The sequence below is a fragment of the Syzygium oleosum genome, unplaced genomic scaffold (genome assembly GCF_021117445.2).
Source record: "Syzygium oleosum isolate NSW1041296 unplaced genomic scaffold, Sole_v2.1 Sole_v2.09, whole genome shotgun sequence".
NCBI lineage: Eukaryota > Viridiplantae > Streptophyta > Magnoliopsida > Myrtales > Myrtaceae > Syzygium > Syzygium oleosum.
Genome location: NW_026607493.1, coordinates 4,320,590 through 4,335,701, shown reverse-complemented (window position 1 = coordinate 4,335,701; position 15,112 = coordinate 4,320,590). Strand labels below are relative to the sequence as shown.

Genomic DNA, 15,112 nt, shown 5'->3' with positions numbered 1-15,112 from the left:
CAATCTTACAAATACTATTCCTTTCATACATCTTGCAATGAAAAATGCAAACGAAATTCAAGACCTCTCTAGTCTAATAAAACACCATTGACATTATATAATCCAAAAGAAACCATGGAAACTAATTGATCTTGCTACAATCTATTAATTAAAAGTTCTCCAGCGCCCTCCGCGGGGACTCCGACGGTGCCCATCCACTTCATCGACCGTGCAAACTCAGGTTACGAGCTTGTTGGAGTCGAGAAATTCGGACGCGAATTTGGTGGCCCACTTGTTGGTCAAAGAGAGCGGCATCGGATTGGAAAAGGGCCGTGTTCTGAATAGGATGGTGTAGCAGTGCATGTCGAAGCTCCGGGAGCTACCGGGGTCCATGGCCACAGCGGTTGCCGTGCCGGTGGGGCTGCACTTGCCCTTCAAGAAGGCGGCGTAGGTGGAGTCGAGGGTGGGGGTCGGCGTTGCCCTTTCCGGTGAAGTTGTAGAACCTGTTGATGAAAAGGGTGGCACTGGCCTTTTCCAATGGTGTGTCCGCCCGCGTGCATTCATCCACAAGCAAAGCAATCACATAAGATCATTAAAGAAAGATGATTATTTTAATATAGGAAAAATATCACAAAAAACTCTAAACTATGCCACTTGTGATACATTTACCCCACAATACTTTTGCCCAGTGGCATTTTCGTCTTTTTCCTTTCTTCTCTCTTCCCATCTACTGGCCACGGCGGAGGGAAGCCGGCGAGGGTGGCCCTCGCCGGCGTCAAGCGAGGGTCGCTCTTGCCCGACTTAAGCGAGGGCTGCCCTTGCCCCTCGTCGACCGCAGAGGGAAGAAAGAAAAAAAAAAGGAAAAAAATACATAAAAAAGAAAAAGACGAAATGCCCTTGGACAAAAGTATTGTGGAGTAAATGTATCACAAGTGGCATAATTTGAGATTTTTCGTATCACAAAAAAAAAATTCAAGGTAAATTTATCATAAGCGGTATAGTTTGAGATTTTTTATGGTGTTTCCCTTTAATATAGGGCGAAGCTCTTTTCATTCTTTATGTGGCCAGAACATAAGCACACCGTTTATGTTGCAATGACATAATAGCTCTTGAAAGCATTTATTGTTTTTCCGACACTCATGATGGTACTCGGCATGGTAACATTGCTACTGATTTATTGATGGAGTGGCAACTTGACATTGCCATTGCCACGTTATTGATTTGAGTGATCGAGAGAGAAAAATAGAAATGTTTCCAAAGATGAAATCCACCAAGAACATGAAATGTGGTCTGAGAGTCCTAGATCTACATAATTTCTATGAGATCTAAATTTCTCATTTGTCACGTCTTAATCTGTTGTAAATTAATCTCTTCATTTCAGTACAAAAGAGGCTCATCGAAATTCGTTCTGAGGCACCGCCCACCCTCGCTCTCTCCACTGACAAGGTGAAATGATATTGCGATATCTCGAGCTATAGTGTTAAGATAGTAAAACTATTCTATAAAATCATGCCTCAAACTGTAATTGGGAATTTAGATAAATGAGTTTAACACTTAAACACTCTATTACATCGTTTTACAAAAATAAGCAACCCTGAAATGCAAAAAATCAGTAACCATAAGATGGAATGGAAAATCTCAAGAATCTCATATATAATATTACTATTATGGACAAAGTACTTGGAAGGCTTGTTTGGAACTTACTTGGTTAAAATAAAATGAGAACGGTTTGTTGCTCGGAAATTGGACAGAGTATCACCATATTCAGGCATTTATTGTCTACGCGATACTATCTGGTATTTTGTTCCAAAAAAATTATAAATGGATCATTTAAAAACATTCTATGATCTTCGAGAGTTACCATATTCCCATTTTGTTTTTACCGATAGCTTGAAAATGTAACAAATCTCGGCCCTTCCACAGATCTCGGCTTGGACGGTTGTGATTTTTCACTTTTCAATTCAACGGTGAAAAGCCCAGAAAACACAGTGCTGGGTCAATGAGTTGGTCAAACAACCAACATTGGTACAATGAACGCTAGCTTAGGAATGGCAAGGGGCTGGGTCTTGTCGGGCACCCGACTAGTCCCAAACCCTAAATTGGACTTGAATGGATTGCAATTTATCATTTCGGGACGGGCTTGTGAGTTTATTTACAAAATACGATAAGGTTTCGGACGGGCCTGAGATTTATCTCGAGGGCAACTCGAAACCAGAGGCCCATTTTATCGACATAGTTTTTCCTCTTCTAAAAATTATAAGGTCGCTTGTGCAATTATACACGACCAAATTACATATCCCTTTGCATTTTCGCAATTTCTACTTGACCTTCTATGATTCATGGGATTTCAACAAAGAATTTGAAATTGAAGTGATTGCACGATCTAGATTTTCACAAACCAGTGTAACGGGTTTGAGACAAGACCAGCCGTCTCGAAGCCAGCTCGCTGCCATTGTGATTGGACATCATTGCTAGGCCCATATAGGAGCCCCAAGACTTTTAACAATGCATCGTGTCCTAAAGCTTGTAGAGGCCACATTTCCACTAAAATGAACCGTAACTCGCTGCGTTTTGCCCAACAACAAGAAACAACTCCTTCATTTTGCACTCCTTGCCGTGGTAGTCTCGGTTATTACTCGATGGATCAGTCCCCATCGTAACAATGTCGTGTTCGAATGTATATTTCGTTGTTAAAAAAGTCTTCAACGAATGGGTGAAAGCAAATTATCGGTGATTGAATGACTACTGGTCCTTCGGGCGACGGTTCCTTGAAACATTGTCGAAATGAAACCTTGTTTGCATTTTTTGCATGGACTTGCCCTTGACGATGCACTCATGGAAGTGCGGTCCGAGGGGCTTTGGTGGCCAGTCGGGATTGGCGGAGGCAAGCATCCCGGTGATGTTCGGGACCGACGTCTCATCTCAGCTTTGAGACTAGTTATTTGGTAGAAGTTATTCCTTAGAACCGGGCATGACAAACCTAGATAGAATCTTAGTACACACCACGAAGCTCACTAAAGCTCAAGCTCGTGACGATCTTCATTTTCAAAGCGAGACAACCTTTATTTGGATCAAATTTTGGTGTCGAGGAGTCGTATCTAAACCCGAAATATGCAATTAATTCTTTAATAGGGCACTGCCGGTATAAGATCTGATTCCTAAACATGCATTATGTTCTCTATCGATCTAGTACATAGAATATTATATCGCCAGTTAGATTAAGAAATATTTATAGCATTCGTAGACGATATGCATATGTAATTCAATAAATCCGATGAGGTTTATATTATTGATTCATCGATTTGTAAGTTTCGAATTTAATTATCGCTTTTTTTCTCGACTCGGTAGGTTAAAGGTAACCGCGCATCGCTCGAGTCTATATATCGGTACGGTAATCGAGAGTTATGACTTTAACACCACCAAAAGTGTGAAGTTTACTCGGAGACCGCAAAATTCAAAAGCAATTGTTATCTGTTGTACGTGTACTTTGGCTTCGACGAACGAGTACCCATTTGCTTTGTCTTGATTTCACAAAACAGATCTAGAGAAGGATTGGACGTTAGTTAATCCAACAAATTCCGATGTACTTGCCACATGCGACATTCGCAAGATGGGGGGCCATTAGGCAATGATGAGGATGTTGGCGACTCGCACTGATTATAATGTGGCGGTGGAGATTCAATCTCGTTCGCACGGTGGAATTAAAAGAGTCGGGATTCACGTGAAGAAGCACGAAGGGCACATGATCGCATCATTCGTTCATTTTGAATCCATCGAAGCAAAAGTTTATGTAGAGCCCCCTTTTGTTTTACGAGCTAAACGTGGAGATTTTATTTTGCCAAGACAGATAATTACCACGTCTAGAAATAGGAATTGAACTCGAGACCTCGAATTGCCAGCTAAGTCAAGCTTTTCTGATCTTGGGTTCGACTGTCCACTCAGTTCATCTATGAGCGTGGACCTTGTCGGCACATGTCAAGTCAGACTCTGTTAGAATATCTAAATATTAAAACCATTCTTTCGTCTAACAACTTAAGCTTCAAATCACTTATCAAGAATGTGCGTTAGACTACCTTAGCAAAAAGGGAAAAGAGAAAGAATTGGCCGAACTCTTTCGGCATTCGAGGGCTCGTTCAGACTAAACCGGAGTCCGGCGACATGCCGAGAAGCGAGCCCTACGAAATCACAATTCGATGCCGAAACATATACATCGAGTCTCGCCGGTCGACCCAACGCTACTTCCATCCTATTTTACGTCCAGCATTTCGAAACCGGGCAAAGAGTCTCCAATCGGCCTCGAAACAGGTTCTCCGTTTCGCCTCGGGGAGAAGGAGGAGCGGACAGCGCGGAGGACGATGCAAATGGAACGTTGGATGATACGAGGGGGGGTGGCGTGGGGTATCAAAACGTGTATCGCCCCCCACCAGCAACGAAAGCTGGACATAAAAGGTGGTCCGATTCAGCGAAAAAGGTACAACGAAAGTATACATATAAGGAGCCCCCAAATAAATAAATGAATAAATAAAATAAAAGCTGAAGGAGAGGCAACGATCGAATTCGATCGTTGAGGGAATGCCTTCGCTTTTTTGAATTTCAAATAGTGCCGAAGTGGAGAGAGAGAGAGAGATTAGGATCTGTCCCCACCCCCCCCCCCACCCCCACGCGGGGCCCACCGGATCGAATCTGGGCCGCTCCTCTCCTTCCGCTCTCGGTTTCCTCTGGCCGTCCGATCGGCGGAGGGCGGGGGGCAGATCTGTCCCCATTTGGGATCGATCTTCTTCCTCGTCGTCTCTTCCGAGGTCCGTCGTTGAATTTTGTCTTGCTTAAAATAAAAAAAGAAGGAAAAAAGACAAAGGAATGATTTAATGGCGATACGAAACGACAAGTTAAGGAATAAATGGATCGCGAGTGTGTTTTTTTTTTGCGCATCGGATGCTCCTCTATCTAACCCCCCCCTCCCTCCCCCCCAAAACCAAACAAACCGAATCGAATTTGCCTCGGATGCTCTTTGCGTTTGATTTGCGATTTCGCGTCATTTTGAGATGGGGAGAAGCTCGTGTTCTTTACGTGGGGACAAAATTTGGCCAAAACAACGAATGATCGAGTATAACCAATTGGAGAATAGATGGAGTTTTTCCGATTTTCTTGAATTCGCGAGACAAAAGGGTGGTTTTTTTTCTTTTCTTTTCACTCAAAGAGTTTTTTTTTTTTTTTGTGATCGAGGATCCGCCACCATTTTCCGGGGATGAGACCGCACAGGTAATCGGGGCGCCTATACCTCAGGGGAGACTAGCCCAGCAACCCACGGCCAGGGCCCCCCACTTAAATTACGGAGCCGAGCGGGGATTCGAACCCAGAACCTCTGAGGAGGGAAGGAAAGCGCCCACTAACTCGGCCATGCGCATGTGGGTTCAAAGAGTTTAATCTTTACGATCGAGAAAAAATAAATTATCGATCCCACCCTTTTTAAAACACAATAATCTGAGGTGATCAATGGACTTTTCATGAGTTTCGGGCTTTGTAGTATGCACGAGTGTGGTCTCTTTTGATAAGTCTGCTCATGCTACATTTATCACGAAGATATAAAAGCGTGCAATTCACTCTGTGTTATATGTGCGACGCCACATTATTATTTTTTATTTTATGATATTGTCTTGTGATTGATAATGATAATTATAAAGCCCACACTATAATATGGAAAATGCACGGGAATTTCCCTTCACTTCTTGGGATCCATCGTGCATGGACGGATCATAAGAAGGTTGGCGGCGTTGCCCCCTTGGCAGCCAGATGTTTGGAATTAGTACTTGCTAAAATTTTCCAAATTTTCATGGAAGGCATAGGGATTTCACTCCCTAAGCATATATTTTGTCAAAATTCCTCCTCTCGTCATCTTCGAATCAAAACTCTACATCCACTGCTGCCAATGTAAGTCCTACCATTTGAATGACGTATACGGCTTCCGGATCTGTGTGTAACATCCAGTAAAAAGAGCCTAGCTATGTAATGTACGCGACTTCTTGATGTCTCATCAAGTGATGGTTTGGTATAGATGTTGCCATGTTGTACTGCAAAGATTCAATACTTTTGGCCATGCGCTATATGCGACTTCTTGGTGCGGCGGAGGGATCGAAAGATATCATGTATTAAATCGTCGAGTAAAGGTTACCCAGCTACTAGAATGTCGGAGCCCTTTAGGTTCACCTACCCATTCGATCACATTTATACAAAACACAAATTTTAAAATTACAATCTATCAAAGTAAGTCAACAGAGGTGATCAAAGGGCGGCAAGCCAAGGTCGGACCGTTGAATTGGGCCGACATTATTTCCCGGGCACGCCCACGAACAAAAAAAGATAAAAACAAGTTTGCGGGCTAGTCTAGCTCGAGCCCGATAACTATATGTCCAGATCAGCTCAAAGATGTCTTTAGACACTCGTGGCTCAAATAAGATGTGGACGGATTTGTAACCCGCTAAGCCTCTAATCAGGTCTATCGGTCTGTATGTTTCTCGAAAAGTAGCTATAGATTCTCATAGTCATGAAATGTCCCATCTTCTAAATGTTCCATTATGATCCTGATTAAGCAAGTTTTTTTTTTTTCGGCATCCCGAACACCGAGCCAAGCGATGCAGCTAGCTCCACCCCGTGATCACGACATGGTGTGGAGGACCCCCCGTACTTCCCATAACCATCAAAGCCTTTACATTTTCTTCGGAGAAAGCGAAAACTCGAGAGTTACACAAAAACCCCTCCCCCTCCTCCTCCTCCTCCTCCCCGCCCACAAATCACGCCAAAAATCGCATGAAAGGGACTCACCCGCCTCGTCGGAAACATCGAACCTCGTCCTCGAATCAAGGACAAGTTTCACCCACGTCGACCCCAATACGCAAATATCAAAGCACTCGTGTCCATGTGGACTCACAATTTTCTTCCATTTCTTCCCCTTCTTTCCTTCTCCTTTGTGTCGTTTTTTTTTTTGGAACATGAAAAGCGATAAGATCATTAGATCCTCATAATATCACCGACCCACCTCCCCTGCCATGATGCGGTTGGCCAACCCCCCTCCCAATACCCACCATTTTCTGATCTGGCATCGATCCTAATTCCTGATCTTTTCACCTAGATTCGGCGCTCTAATGGTTAGTTAATCGCTATCTTTTATGGCTCAATTAATTACTACATCACGCACTGTACAGATGAACTGTTACCGAACAGTCCCAGGTGGTGGTCAACGCGCGTTTCCTTGGGCGATGGTCAAAGTTTCTTCTCCGCTGCTCGCTCGATTTCATCGAAAGCAATTTTCATTTTTCAGTGGGCCGTCTCTGATTCCTAGGGGGAAGAAGAAGACGACGACAGGATCGGTGTGTGGGAGTTTGGAGATGGACCCGTGTTCCTGGAGAGTGGCACGACCTGTAAATAGAGTGTCGAAGCGAGGTCAAAAGTCCCGACATCGCGGATAAAGCGAGCCTGAGGGGGGAGGAATTTGAAAAACCCACACACAGGTGGCCGTTTGGAACTCCCCAAAAGCGAACTCGTAAAAACCTCCGCAGCGCACAAAGGACAGCTTCAAAAGACCCCGACTTCAATGCAGCCTCACCCACCTTAACTCACTCTCTCTCTCGCTCTCTCAAAACCCAGACAAGGAGAGAAGGCAAGAAGAACTTGGTCCAGGACAAGATAGGAGAACAGGAACAGGAACAAGAACCTTCCGGAGAGACCACTGAGAGAGAGAGAGAGGGAGAGAGAGAAAGGGAGACATGACGGGGCCCGTGATGGTGGCGAAGGGCGGAGGGTGCGGCGGGGGGAGCGCCAAGAAGGCGAAGATGGCGGCGGCCGACGCGGAGGACGAGCAGAACCAGCTCTCGGTGCTGGCCCTCCTGGTGACGGCGCTGAGGAAGTCGATGGCCTCCTGCAGGGTCGAGCGGGGCGACGAGGTGATGACGGCGGCGACGGCCACGGTCGTGACCCACCACCACATGGAGATCGGGTGGCCGACCAACGTCCGCCACGTCACTCACGTCACCTTCGACCGGTTCCACGGGTTCCTGGGCCTCCCCGTGGAGTTCGAGGTCGAGATCCCTTGCCGGGTCCCCAGCGCGAGGTAACCCAGAATTTGAAATTCTTTTGGCGGATGAGCTTCGAAAAGCTTAGTTTTTCTGGCCTTCCTTTTCCTCCTGTTTTTGGGTTTTTAGAGTGTTGATGAGTGTGGGATTGTGGACAAAAATGAGGTGGATTTTACCTTGGGTGCTCTAATGGTGTGGAGTTCAGATCTGAGAGACAGCAAGTTGTTTGGTCAGTTCCTTTTGCGTTTCTGGTGTGATTCCTTTTCTTGTTCGAGGAGATTTCTGTGCAAGAGCTGAAATTTTGCACTAGTATGATTCGACATACTAAATTTAGCTTCTTCTTTTTTTCGGTCATGACTAAATTTAGCTTCAAATGTATGATTTTCACTTCAATTTCGCACATTCTCTAATTTCGCAAGTTGAAGTTTTTGGCTTGGGTTGGGAAAGTGAAGCTGAGAGTTATGAACTAATGATGGTTATCAAATGTACCAGATGAGTCTAAACTGCGTCGCTTATGGGTCGATGAAGGCCAGAGTCTTTCTTTACTTGCTGAAAGGTCTCTTCTTTAGTAAGTACCAACAAATTGGTTAAAATAAAAAAGTATGGACTTTATGCTCTATGTCGGTTTGGTTCTTTCTAATTTGGTAGCCTTTTTGATTTGGACATTTGCGGTACTAACTTTTAGGCCATATTCTCTTACTTTACCACGAATTTGTTTTTCCCGCGGGTTGGAATCTGCAGTTACTATGCGTTTGAACTTGATTTGCATGTCATGGCCAAAAAGGAAAAAAGCTTAATTTTTGGGTCTTCTCTTTTGCAGTGTCAGTGTGTTTGGAGTCTCGGCTGAGTCGATGCAGTGCTCATTTGATTCACGGGGAAATAGCGTCCCTTCCATTCTTTTGCTCATGCAGGAGCGGCTATACTCACAAGACGGTTTGAAGGTAGAATCACTCTCCACTGATATTGTCTTGCAGGCAAAGAATTTCCTAATTCTTGTTTTGAGTCCTGGGTTTTCACTCGAACTCTATTGTTGGTTCTGCAGGCCGAAGGAATTTTCCGCATAAACCCGGAGAACAGCAAAGAGGAGCATGTGAGGGACCAGTTGAACAGGGGCATCGTGCCCGATGATATCGATGTTCACTGTTTGGCAGGTCTAATCAAAGCTTGGTTCCGAGAGCTCCCCTCTGGCGTGCTCGATGGGCTTTCCCCGGAACAAGTTCTCCAATGCAACACCGAAGAAGAATCCATCGAGCTTGTGAAGCAGCTAAAGCCAACCGAGTCGGCATTGCTCAATTGGGCTGTCGGTCTTATGGCTGATGTGGTCGAGGAAGAGGAATTCAACAAAATGAATGCACGAAACATCGCGATGGTTTTCGCGCCAAACATGACTCAGGTACTTAATCAGATCTCCCTAATTTTCAGAAATTTCGATATTGGTCTCGTTCAACAAGTACCATCCTAATATTTTTGTGAAAATCGACATGTTGGCTATGTTGACTGTGGACCGCAAGGTGAGGGGAGGATGATATAGGTTTCTCAATATCAGTTCGCGAGATGATTCTATTTTCACTTGCTGAGGAAAGAGAAGAGTGGTTAGGAGAGAGATCTCCTGCCACAACTGTAATTATACAAAGTTCACAAAAACTATTGCCTTTTGTCATTATGATACTAAAAGACTAGCTCAAATTTGCAGGATTTCTGTAATTCTTCTGACAATTGACTATGAAATTGTTATCATTATGTTGAATTACACTAAAACGAAGTTCAACTTCCAAGAGAACAACAACTTAAGCAATGCATTCTTCTTTTCTCTGTAGATGTCCGATCCATTGACCGCTCTGATGCACGCTGTGCAAGTAATGAACTTGCTCAAGACTCTAATCATGAAGACTCTCAGAGAACGTGAAGAGGCTGCTGCCGGAGGATACTCACCCATGTCATCTCGTTCATCCGGGCGACAAACCGATTATGAATATGATAGTCAGCAAGAGATGGATACCAGCTGTGAATTAAGAGGGCCAACGTCAGACTTTGATGACAACGAGGATGCGAATTACAGCCGGAGCTGCGTGGACGAAGATGAAGGCAGATCACCGAGTGAAATAGAGGATTGCTTCTTGAGGAAACTGGAAGAATGCGATCATGCAGAAAATGCAAATGTTTCGTCTGAAAGGCCATCGAGTGAAGTGGAACAAAACTATGGAAGTCCTAGAAATTGCTCGCTTGTCAATGATGAGTCGGGTATTTCGTTCACTGATAGCAAAAACAGGACTTCCACTTTGACGACTAGTGATGGAGAAGATTCTGGGACAAGTTGGAGGATGGGAGAAGCACAAGTCCTTGACATGAAGAGTCCACAGAAGGAATGTGAAAGAATGAACGACATGGATATGGTAGAATCTGTCTCTCGTATGCCCTCGGTTGTCTGACCAAACTCTTATTTCCCATTCTTTGGGATCATACTCTGCAGATTTCATGTGTTGTCTTAGAGTCATGGCTTCTTAATCTTATGTACATTCTACTTCTAGGTGTGTTGACTTCAAACAGTGATTGGGAGTGCCTTTTGCTAGTGGTGGATTTTTAGGATCGTGGTTCAGCTCAGGGCTGAGCTGCTGAAAGTTCATGCTTGTTCTTGTAGTTTTCGTAACCAAGGATCCTAACCTTGTGATGGAAATCTCGCTCGATTCAATCTGTACGTGAAATTGATATGTGGTTTGTTTTTGATCTGTCCTTTCCACCATATGTGATGTAGAAGGAGAATTGATGATCCTTCGGTGGATTACCACTGATTGTGCCTTTGCTAGTGGATTTTCTCTGTTGTGCAATTTACATTAGTCGGAATTCTTGTGCGATTGCGACTGTCTATCTTCATTTTCATTTTCATATTCCTGGGACACGGAGGAGAGAGAGCCTCAAAATGAGTAGTTTCTTTCGCATTTATCGGTCGTGCAGTAAGGCAGGCCTGAAATAAATTGGGGACATGGGAGGTGTTTTCTTTTGGTTTATTGGACCGTCTCTTTGTGATGGTGGTTGCATTTGGTACAAACTTTGGACCACCGTGGTTGTCTTTCTGAAATAGGAAGATACAGCCTGTCATAAAGAGTCGTAATGGGAAAAAATTGCAGGAAGTTGTCCTTGTGTATGTATGATGATAGCGTGGAGCATTTGGACCTACTGGCAGAAGAAGTCAAGGCAACTAACTAACCAACAATTTGAAGTAGCGGAGAGAGAAGGAAGGCCTAACAGATTTTTGCCGCTATTGATGCTGTCCGTATCGTATCAGATTGTTTTGGTTCTTGAATGTTTTTCGGAGCTCTGCTGATGGAAGATTGCTCGTGAGCTACTCGAGCTTTTCCTTATTGGCTATTTGAGTTTAACCCCGAGCAACGTCGAGTTAGAGGAATGTTAGTAGCCATGCAAGTCAAGTCAACTTTCAGCAGCCGTTGCTACCGAATACTCCCTCATATGCATATGCGCGCTCGCAATCCCGTTCGACTTTGAGCCAAGATTTTGCGAGCGAGAAATACTTGGTACCCGAGAATTTGTAGCATTTCACGAGAACTGCACGTAATTGGAGTCTTACTTGAGCTAAAACTCGAACTGAAAATAGCTTTTCAAGAATCAAGCCTTCTCCATTCATATAACATGGAGGCACAGCTCGACAATAAGTTAGGCATTCATTTCATTCCTATGTGCACTTACTGGCTGAACAAAAAGGCAAAAAGAATTTATAGCCGTCAAGCGATATTGTAGGCTTGAAGGCGAACCCGGGAAGCCGAAAAAAGAAGCGCACCCCCCAGGATCAAGAAGCCAGGCAAGCCTCCCAAAACAGCTTGCTCCTCTCCATCTCATTCATCAACTCATTGGTCGACTCCACCGAGACCAAGGACTTGTACTCCACTTTTGGAAGCTGCACATGACTGTCCTGCTCGTCCTCGAACTCATCCTCATCCTCTTCATGACAATCTCCCAGCCATGCCGTGGCGTCGTCGTATTCCCCCCCGACGTCGTCTGCATCGATCCAGTCAGACGAGTCGTAGCTGCAGGACTCCGCGTCGTCCACCTCCATCGGAACCCCCTCGTGCTGGGGATCCCTCCCATCCACCTCGGAATCGCCGGTGGCTTCGAGCAGCAAGAAGGGCGAAGCATCATCAGCGACATTCCTCTGCAACCTTTCCTCCATCTTTCCTCAAAACCGATCGTGTGCTCTGTCTTGTCGTCAGGAACTTTTCCACAAAAGGGTACAAAAATTTCTCATGGCATTATATAGTTGGTAGAGAATCCAGGATTTTTCAAGGCACGGTGGTAATGGGCTACTTGTATCAAGGGGCATTACCATGCGATGTGGCCTGTCTTGTTTGACACTTCAAATCTTGTGGTGGGCCGTGACTTAGTAGGAACCTGTCAGAAAATCTTTATATGGCAGAAGAAAAGGGGAAGGAGATGGCGATGAGGAACCAACCATGTGCTGCTGCTTCTTCCTCTTCTTCTTCTTCTAGAAATGATTGAAACCCAACCCAATTGAATCGTGCAGAAATATATTTACAACTACTAGTTTGATTGATCGGGCAAGTCTCATCTAGAAGCTTTATGCAATGATTAATGCGCATAGGACCCCACCAATGAGGAGAAATAAGGGACATTTCTTCTCCTTTTCATTTTCATTTTCATCTTTGGATTTGTTTTCTTTGGGTAGCTCGGATCAAGAAAAGGGTCAATTTGGGGTTACCAGATTAGGTTGTAATTGCTGACTTGGTCTTCTATTCTTTAATAAATTGCTCCGCGTAAAACCATGACCGGAAATGGCCTTGCCAAAGAACGATATGTAAATTGCATTTCTAACATCAATGACCATATGGATCTCGATTTAAATCCGCGCGGCACCGAAATTGTGGTGACTCGTTCTCAATTTTCCATAAGATTCTCCTACAGTCTTCAAGGGCCGATTCCTTACCACTTGAATTACCGTCGAATCATGACGGTCCGAACACGTTCGTTACCATACCCGAACGCGTCGAAATTACATTAAAAAAATACTTAAAAAAAGCCTCCAAATGAGATTATGAATTAAAGAAATGGCTCGTATTTCTACAAATAAGACATAAGGCACACGGCACTTTCCTAGTTCTTGCATGCCGACCAAAGTAAACATTCAAGAGAGAGAGAGAGAGAGAGAGAGAGAGAGAGAGAGGAAGAGGGAGTCAAGATTGGGCAGCCGTTGAACTGTCGAGAGAGCCGAAATTGAAGAGGTATTTGAACAAAGTATGACCGAGAACCCACGTTGTCGATATAAAAAATTGTCGTCGCTGGTGATTCCCACGAATGCAATGCCAACATCCATCGGGCTTTTTCAAACGTTATCTGGAGAGAGCTCCTGACACATTCACATGATACGTGCCAATTTGGCTAACCCTAACTCACTCTCGCGAGGTAATTAGTGCGTGGTTTAATCTTAATTGAGTATGTGCTTAACCCTACTGGTGCTCTGTTGATCATCCTTCTTTTTTGGATTTGGCTTTATTTTGTTGTATTCTGGATTTTGCTTTGCTTCGATTTTCTTTGTCATGAAAGTCAATGTAGTTCTCATGTATTCTTTTGAGTAATTAATGCAATTTTCTTTCGACAGAAAAAAATTCTTAATTGAGGGTTATATTTGTGGTATGAAGTAGGCAACGTCTTGCTTCGAATCTTAGCGGTGTTATGACTCTATTTGATCTCCAAATTTAGATTGGAGAAGGAAGTTAGGTTGAACGGAGTAGGGAAACTGTTGGGTGTGGTCATTATGCAAGCTATAAACTTATGGAGTTGAATTAGTCCCTCTTTCTGACCAAAAAAAGAAAAAAAGATTAGTCCCTCTTGATTTTGGGGTATATGTTCTCGTGAAAACGACATCGTTTTGTTATATGTATGACCAAAAAGTTGCACACATAACAAACGACAAAAAAAAAAAAGGATTATCAAACGAAGAAAAAGTGCGGTTCGAGTTATTTCCGACCGATGAATTAGAATTGTCTCGAGATGAAAATTATTAAAACTAGATTATACGAGAGATTTATGAGATAATACACAAGTTTGCCGACTACTTTATAATTATAGTTATTATTGTTTGTTTAATAAGGAACCATATTTTCTCTTCGTAGCATATGTTCTTTTTTTTCCATATAATTATAGTACATATGTTCTTTTATGGAATTCCTGGACAAAAATCCGAGGTTTAAGATGCTTTGGATACTTTTTGATTGATTTGTTTTATTACAAAATGGAAATATTGATAGATTAAAGAAAAAATGTAGAGCACATCTAGCATATTTCTTGCTCCATATCCTTATCACAAGATCATTTTCATGTATTCGATTTATTTATTTGTTCTCAATTTGCTATCTAAAGTTGTTGAAGTTGTTGAAGTCAAGAATTTAGTCTATATATATATAGACTTCAATTCCTCGGATTTTGAAAAAGGGCACTTAATGGTTTTTTTTTTTTAATCTTGACTTTTGTGGCAGCATAGCGTTCTAATTTTGACTCGTGATTTCGCCATATTTATATCGTGATCATAATAATGACATGCGCCAATTGTTCAAGCAGGCAACGCATATCCTTATCATCTAAATTCCTGAAATTCCTTGAGAGGTCAACCGCGTTTTTCGTTTGAATTAGCAAGTGCTGGTCGGTCTTCCATATTCCCCGTCAATTACGGTAATTTGGTCTTCCGTATTAACACAATCGTTATGAGAAATAATAAATGCGCACCATTTTCTTGAAGGACCTTATTATCGTTATAATATTATATGGCTCACAGGAATTAGTCGAGACGAAAATTTCCGATACTCCGTATTTTAAGAATACAAGATGACCATAATGTACGTGTCATGTAGCGTGGACAACAAATGAATTATTGGTCGAATGGTACATGATGCATTACTCTAGTTCGGAAAACGAGTCCTATACTTTTAAGGGAAAATTGGGTATTTTATCTCCAATTCACTAACTTTATCTTTATAAAAAAAATTTACAAAGCACCGTCAATCCACGACACACACCCTCCCCCCTTTGCTTCCACCTCCGCG

General features: G+C 43.3%; 3 protein-coding genes across 3 annotated transcripts in view; 1 reads left to right on the top strand and 2 right to left on the bottom strand.

Annotated features, from left to right (window-relative positions):
• Positions 1–626: 626 nt before the first annotated feature.
• LOC115673499 (probable indole-3-pyruvate monooxygenase YUCCA10) overlaps positions 627–15,112 on the bottom strand; it is a 39,434-nt gene continuing 24,948 nt past the window's right edge. The window contains exon 5 of the mRNA XM_056315007.1: positions 627–638. The gene's annotated coding sequence lies outside the window, so the exon portion shown is untranslated. The remainder of the gene's footprint in view (positions 639–15,112) is intronic.
• LOC115673494 (rho GTPase-activating protein 2) lies at positions 7,391–10,870 on the top strand. The gene is made up of 4 exons (XM_030595679.2): positions 7,391–8,083; positions 8,866–8,986; positions 9,088–9,438; positions 9,863–10,870. Exons 1-4 carry the CDS (start codon positions 7,740–7,742, stop codon positions 10,472–10,474), a joined length of 1,428 nt encoding a protein of 475 aa, XP_030451539.1. The 5' UTR covers positions 7,391–7,739; the 3' UTR covers positions 10,475–10,870.
• On the bottom strand, positions 11,614–12,613 carry LOC115673495 (uncharacterized). Its single transcript, XM_030595680.2, has one exon. It carries the CDS (start codon positions 12,226–12,228, stop codon positions 11,848–11,850), a length of 381 nt encoding a protein of 126 aa, XP_030451540.1. The 5' UTR covers positions 12,229–12,613; the 3' UTR covers positions 11,614–11,847.

Excerpts from the sequence above, each read along its gene's own strand:
- LOC115673494 (XM_030595679.2), top strand. The coding sequence starts at position 7,740 with ATGACGGGGCCCGTGATGGTGGCGAAGGGCGGAGGGTGCGGCGGGGGG. Across the intron at positions 8,084-8,865 it reads TGCCGGGTCCCCAGCGCGAG|TGTCAGTGTGTTTGGAGTCT; the intron begins GTAACCCAGAAT and ends TCTCTTTTGCAG. Across the intron at positions 8,987-9,087 it reads ACTCACAAGACGGTTTGAAG|GCCGAAGGAATTTTCCGCAT; the intron begins GTAGAATCACTC and ends TTGGTTCTGCAG.
- LOC115673495 (XM_030595680.2), bottom strand. The coding sequence starts at position 12,228 with ATGGAGGAAAGGTTGCAGAGGAATGTCGCTGATGATGCTTCGCCCTTC.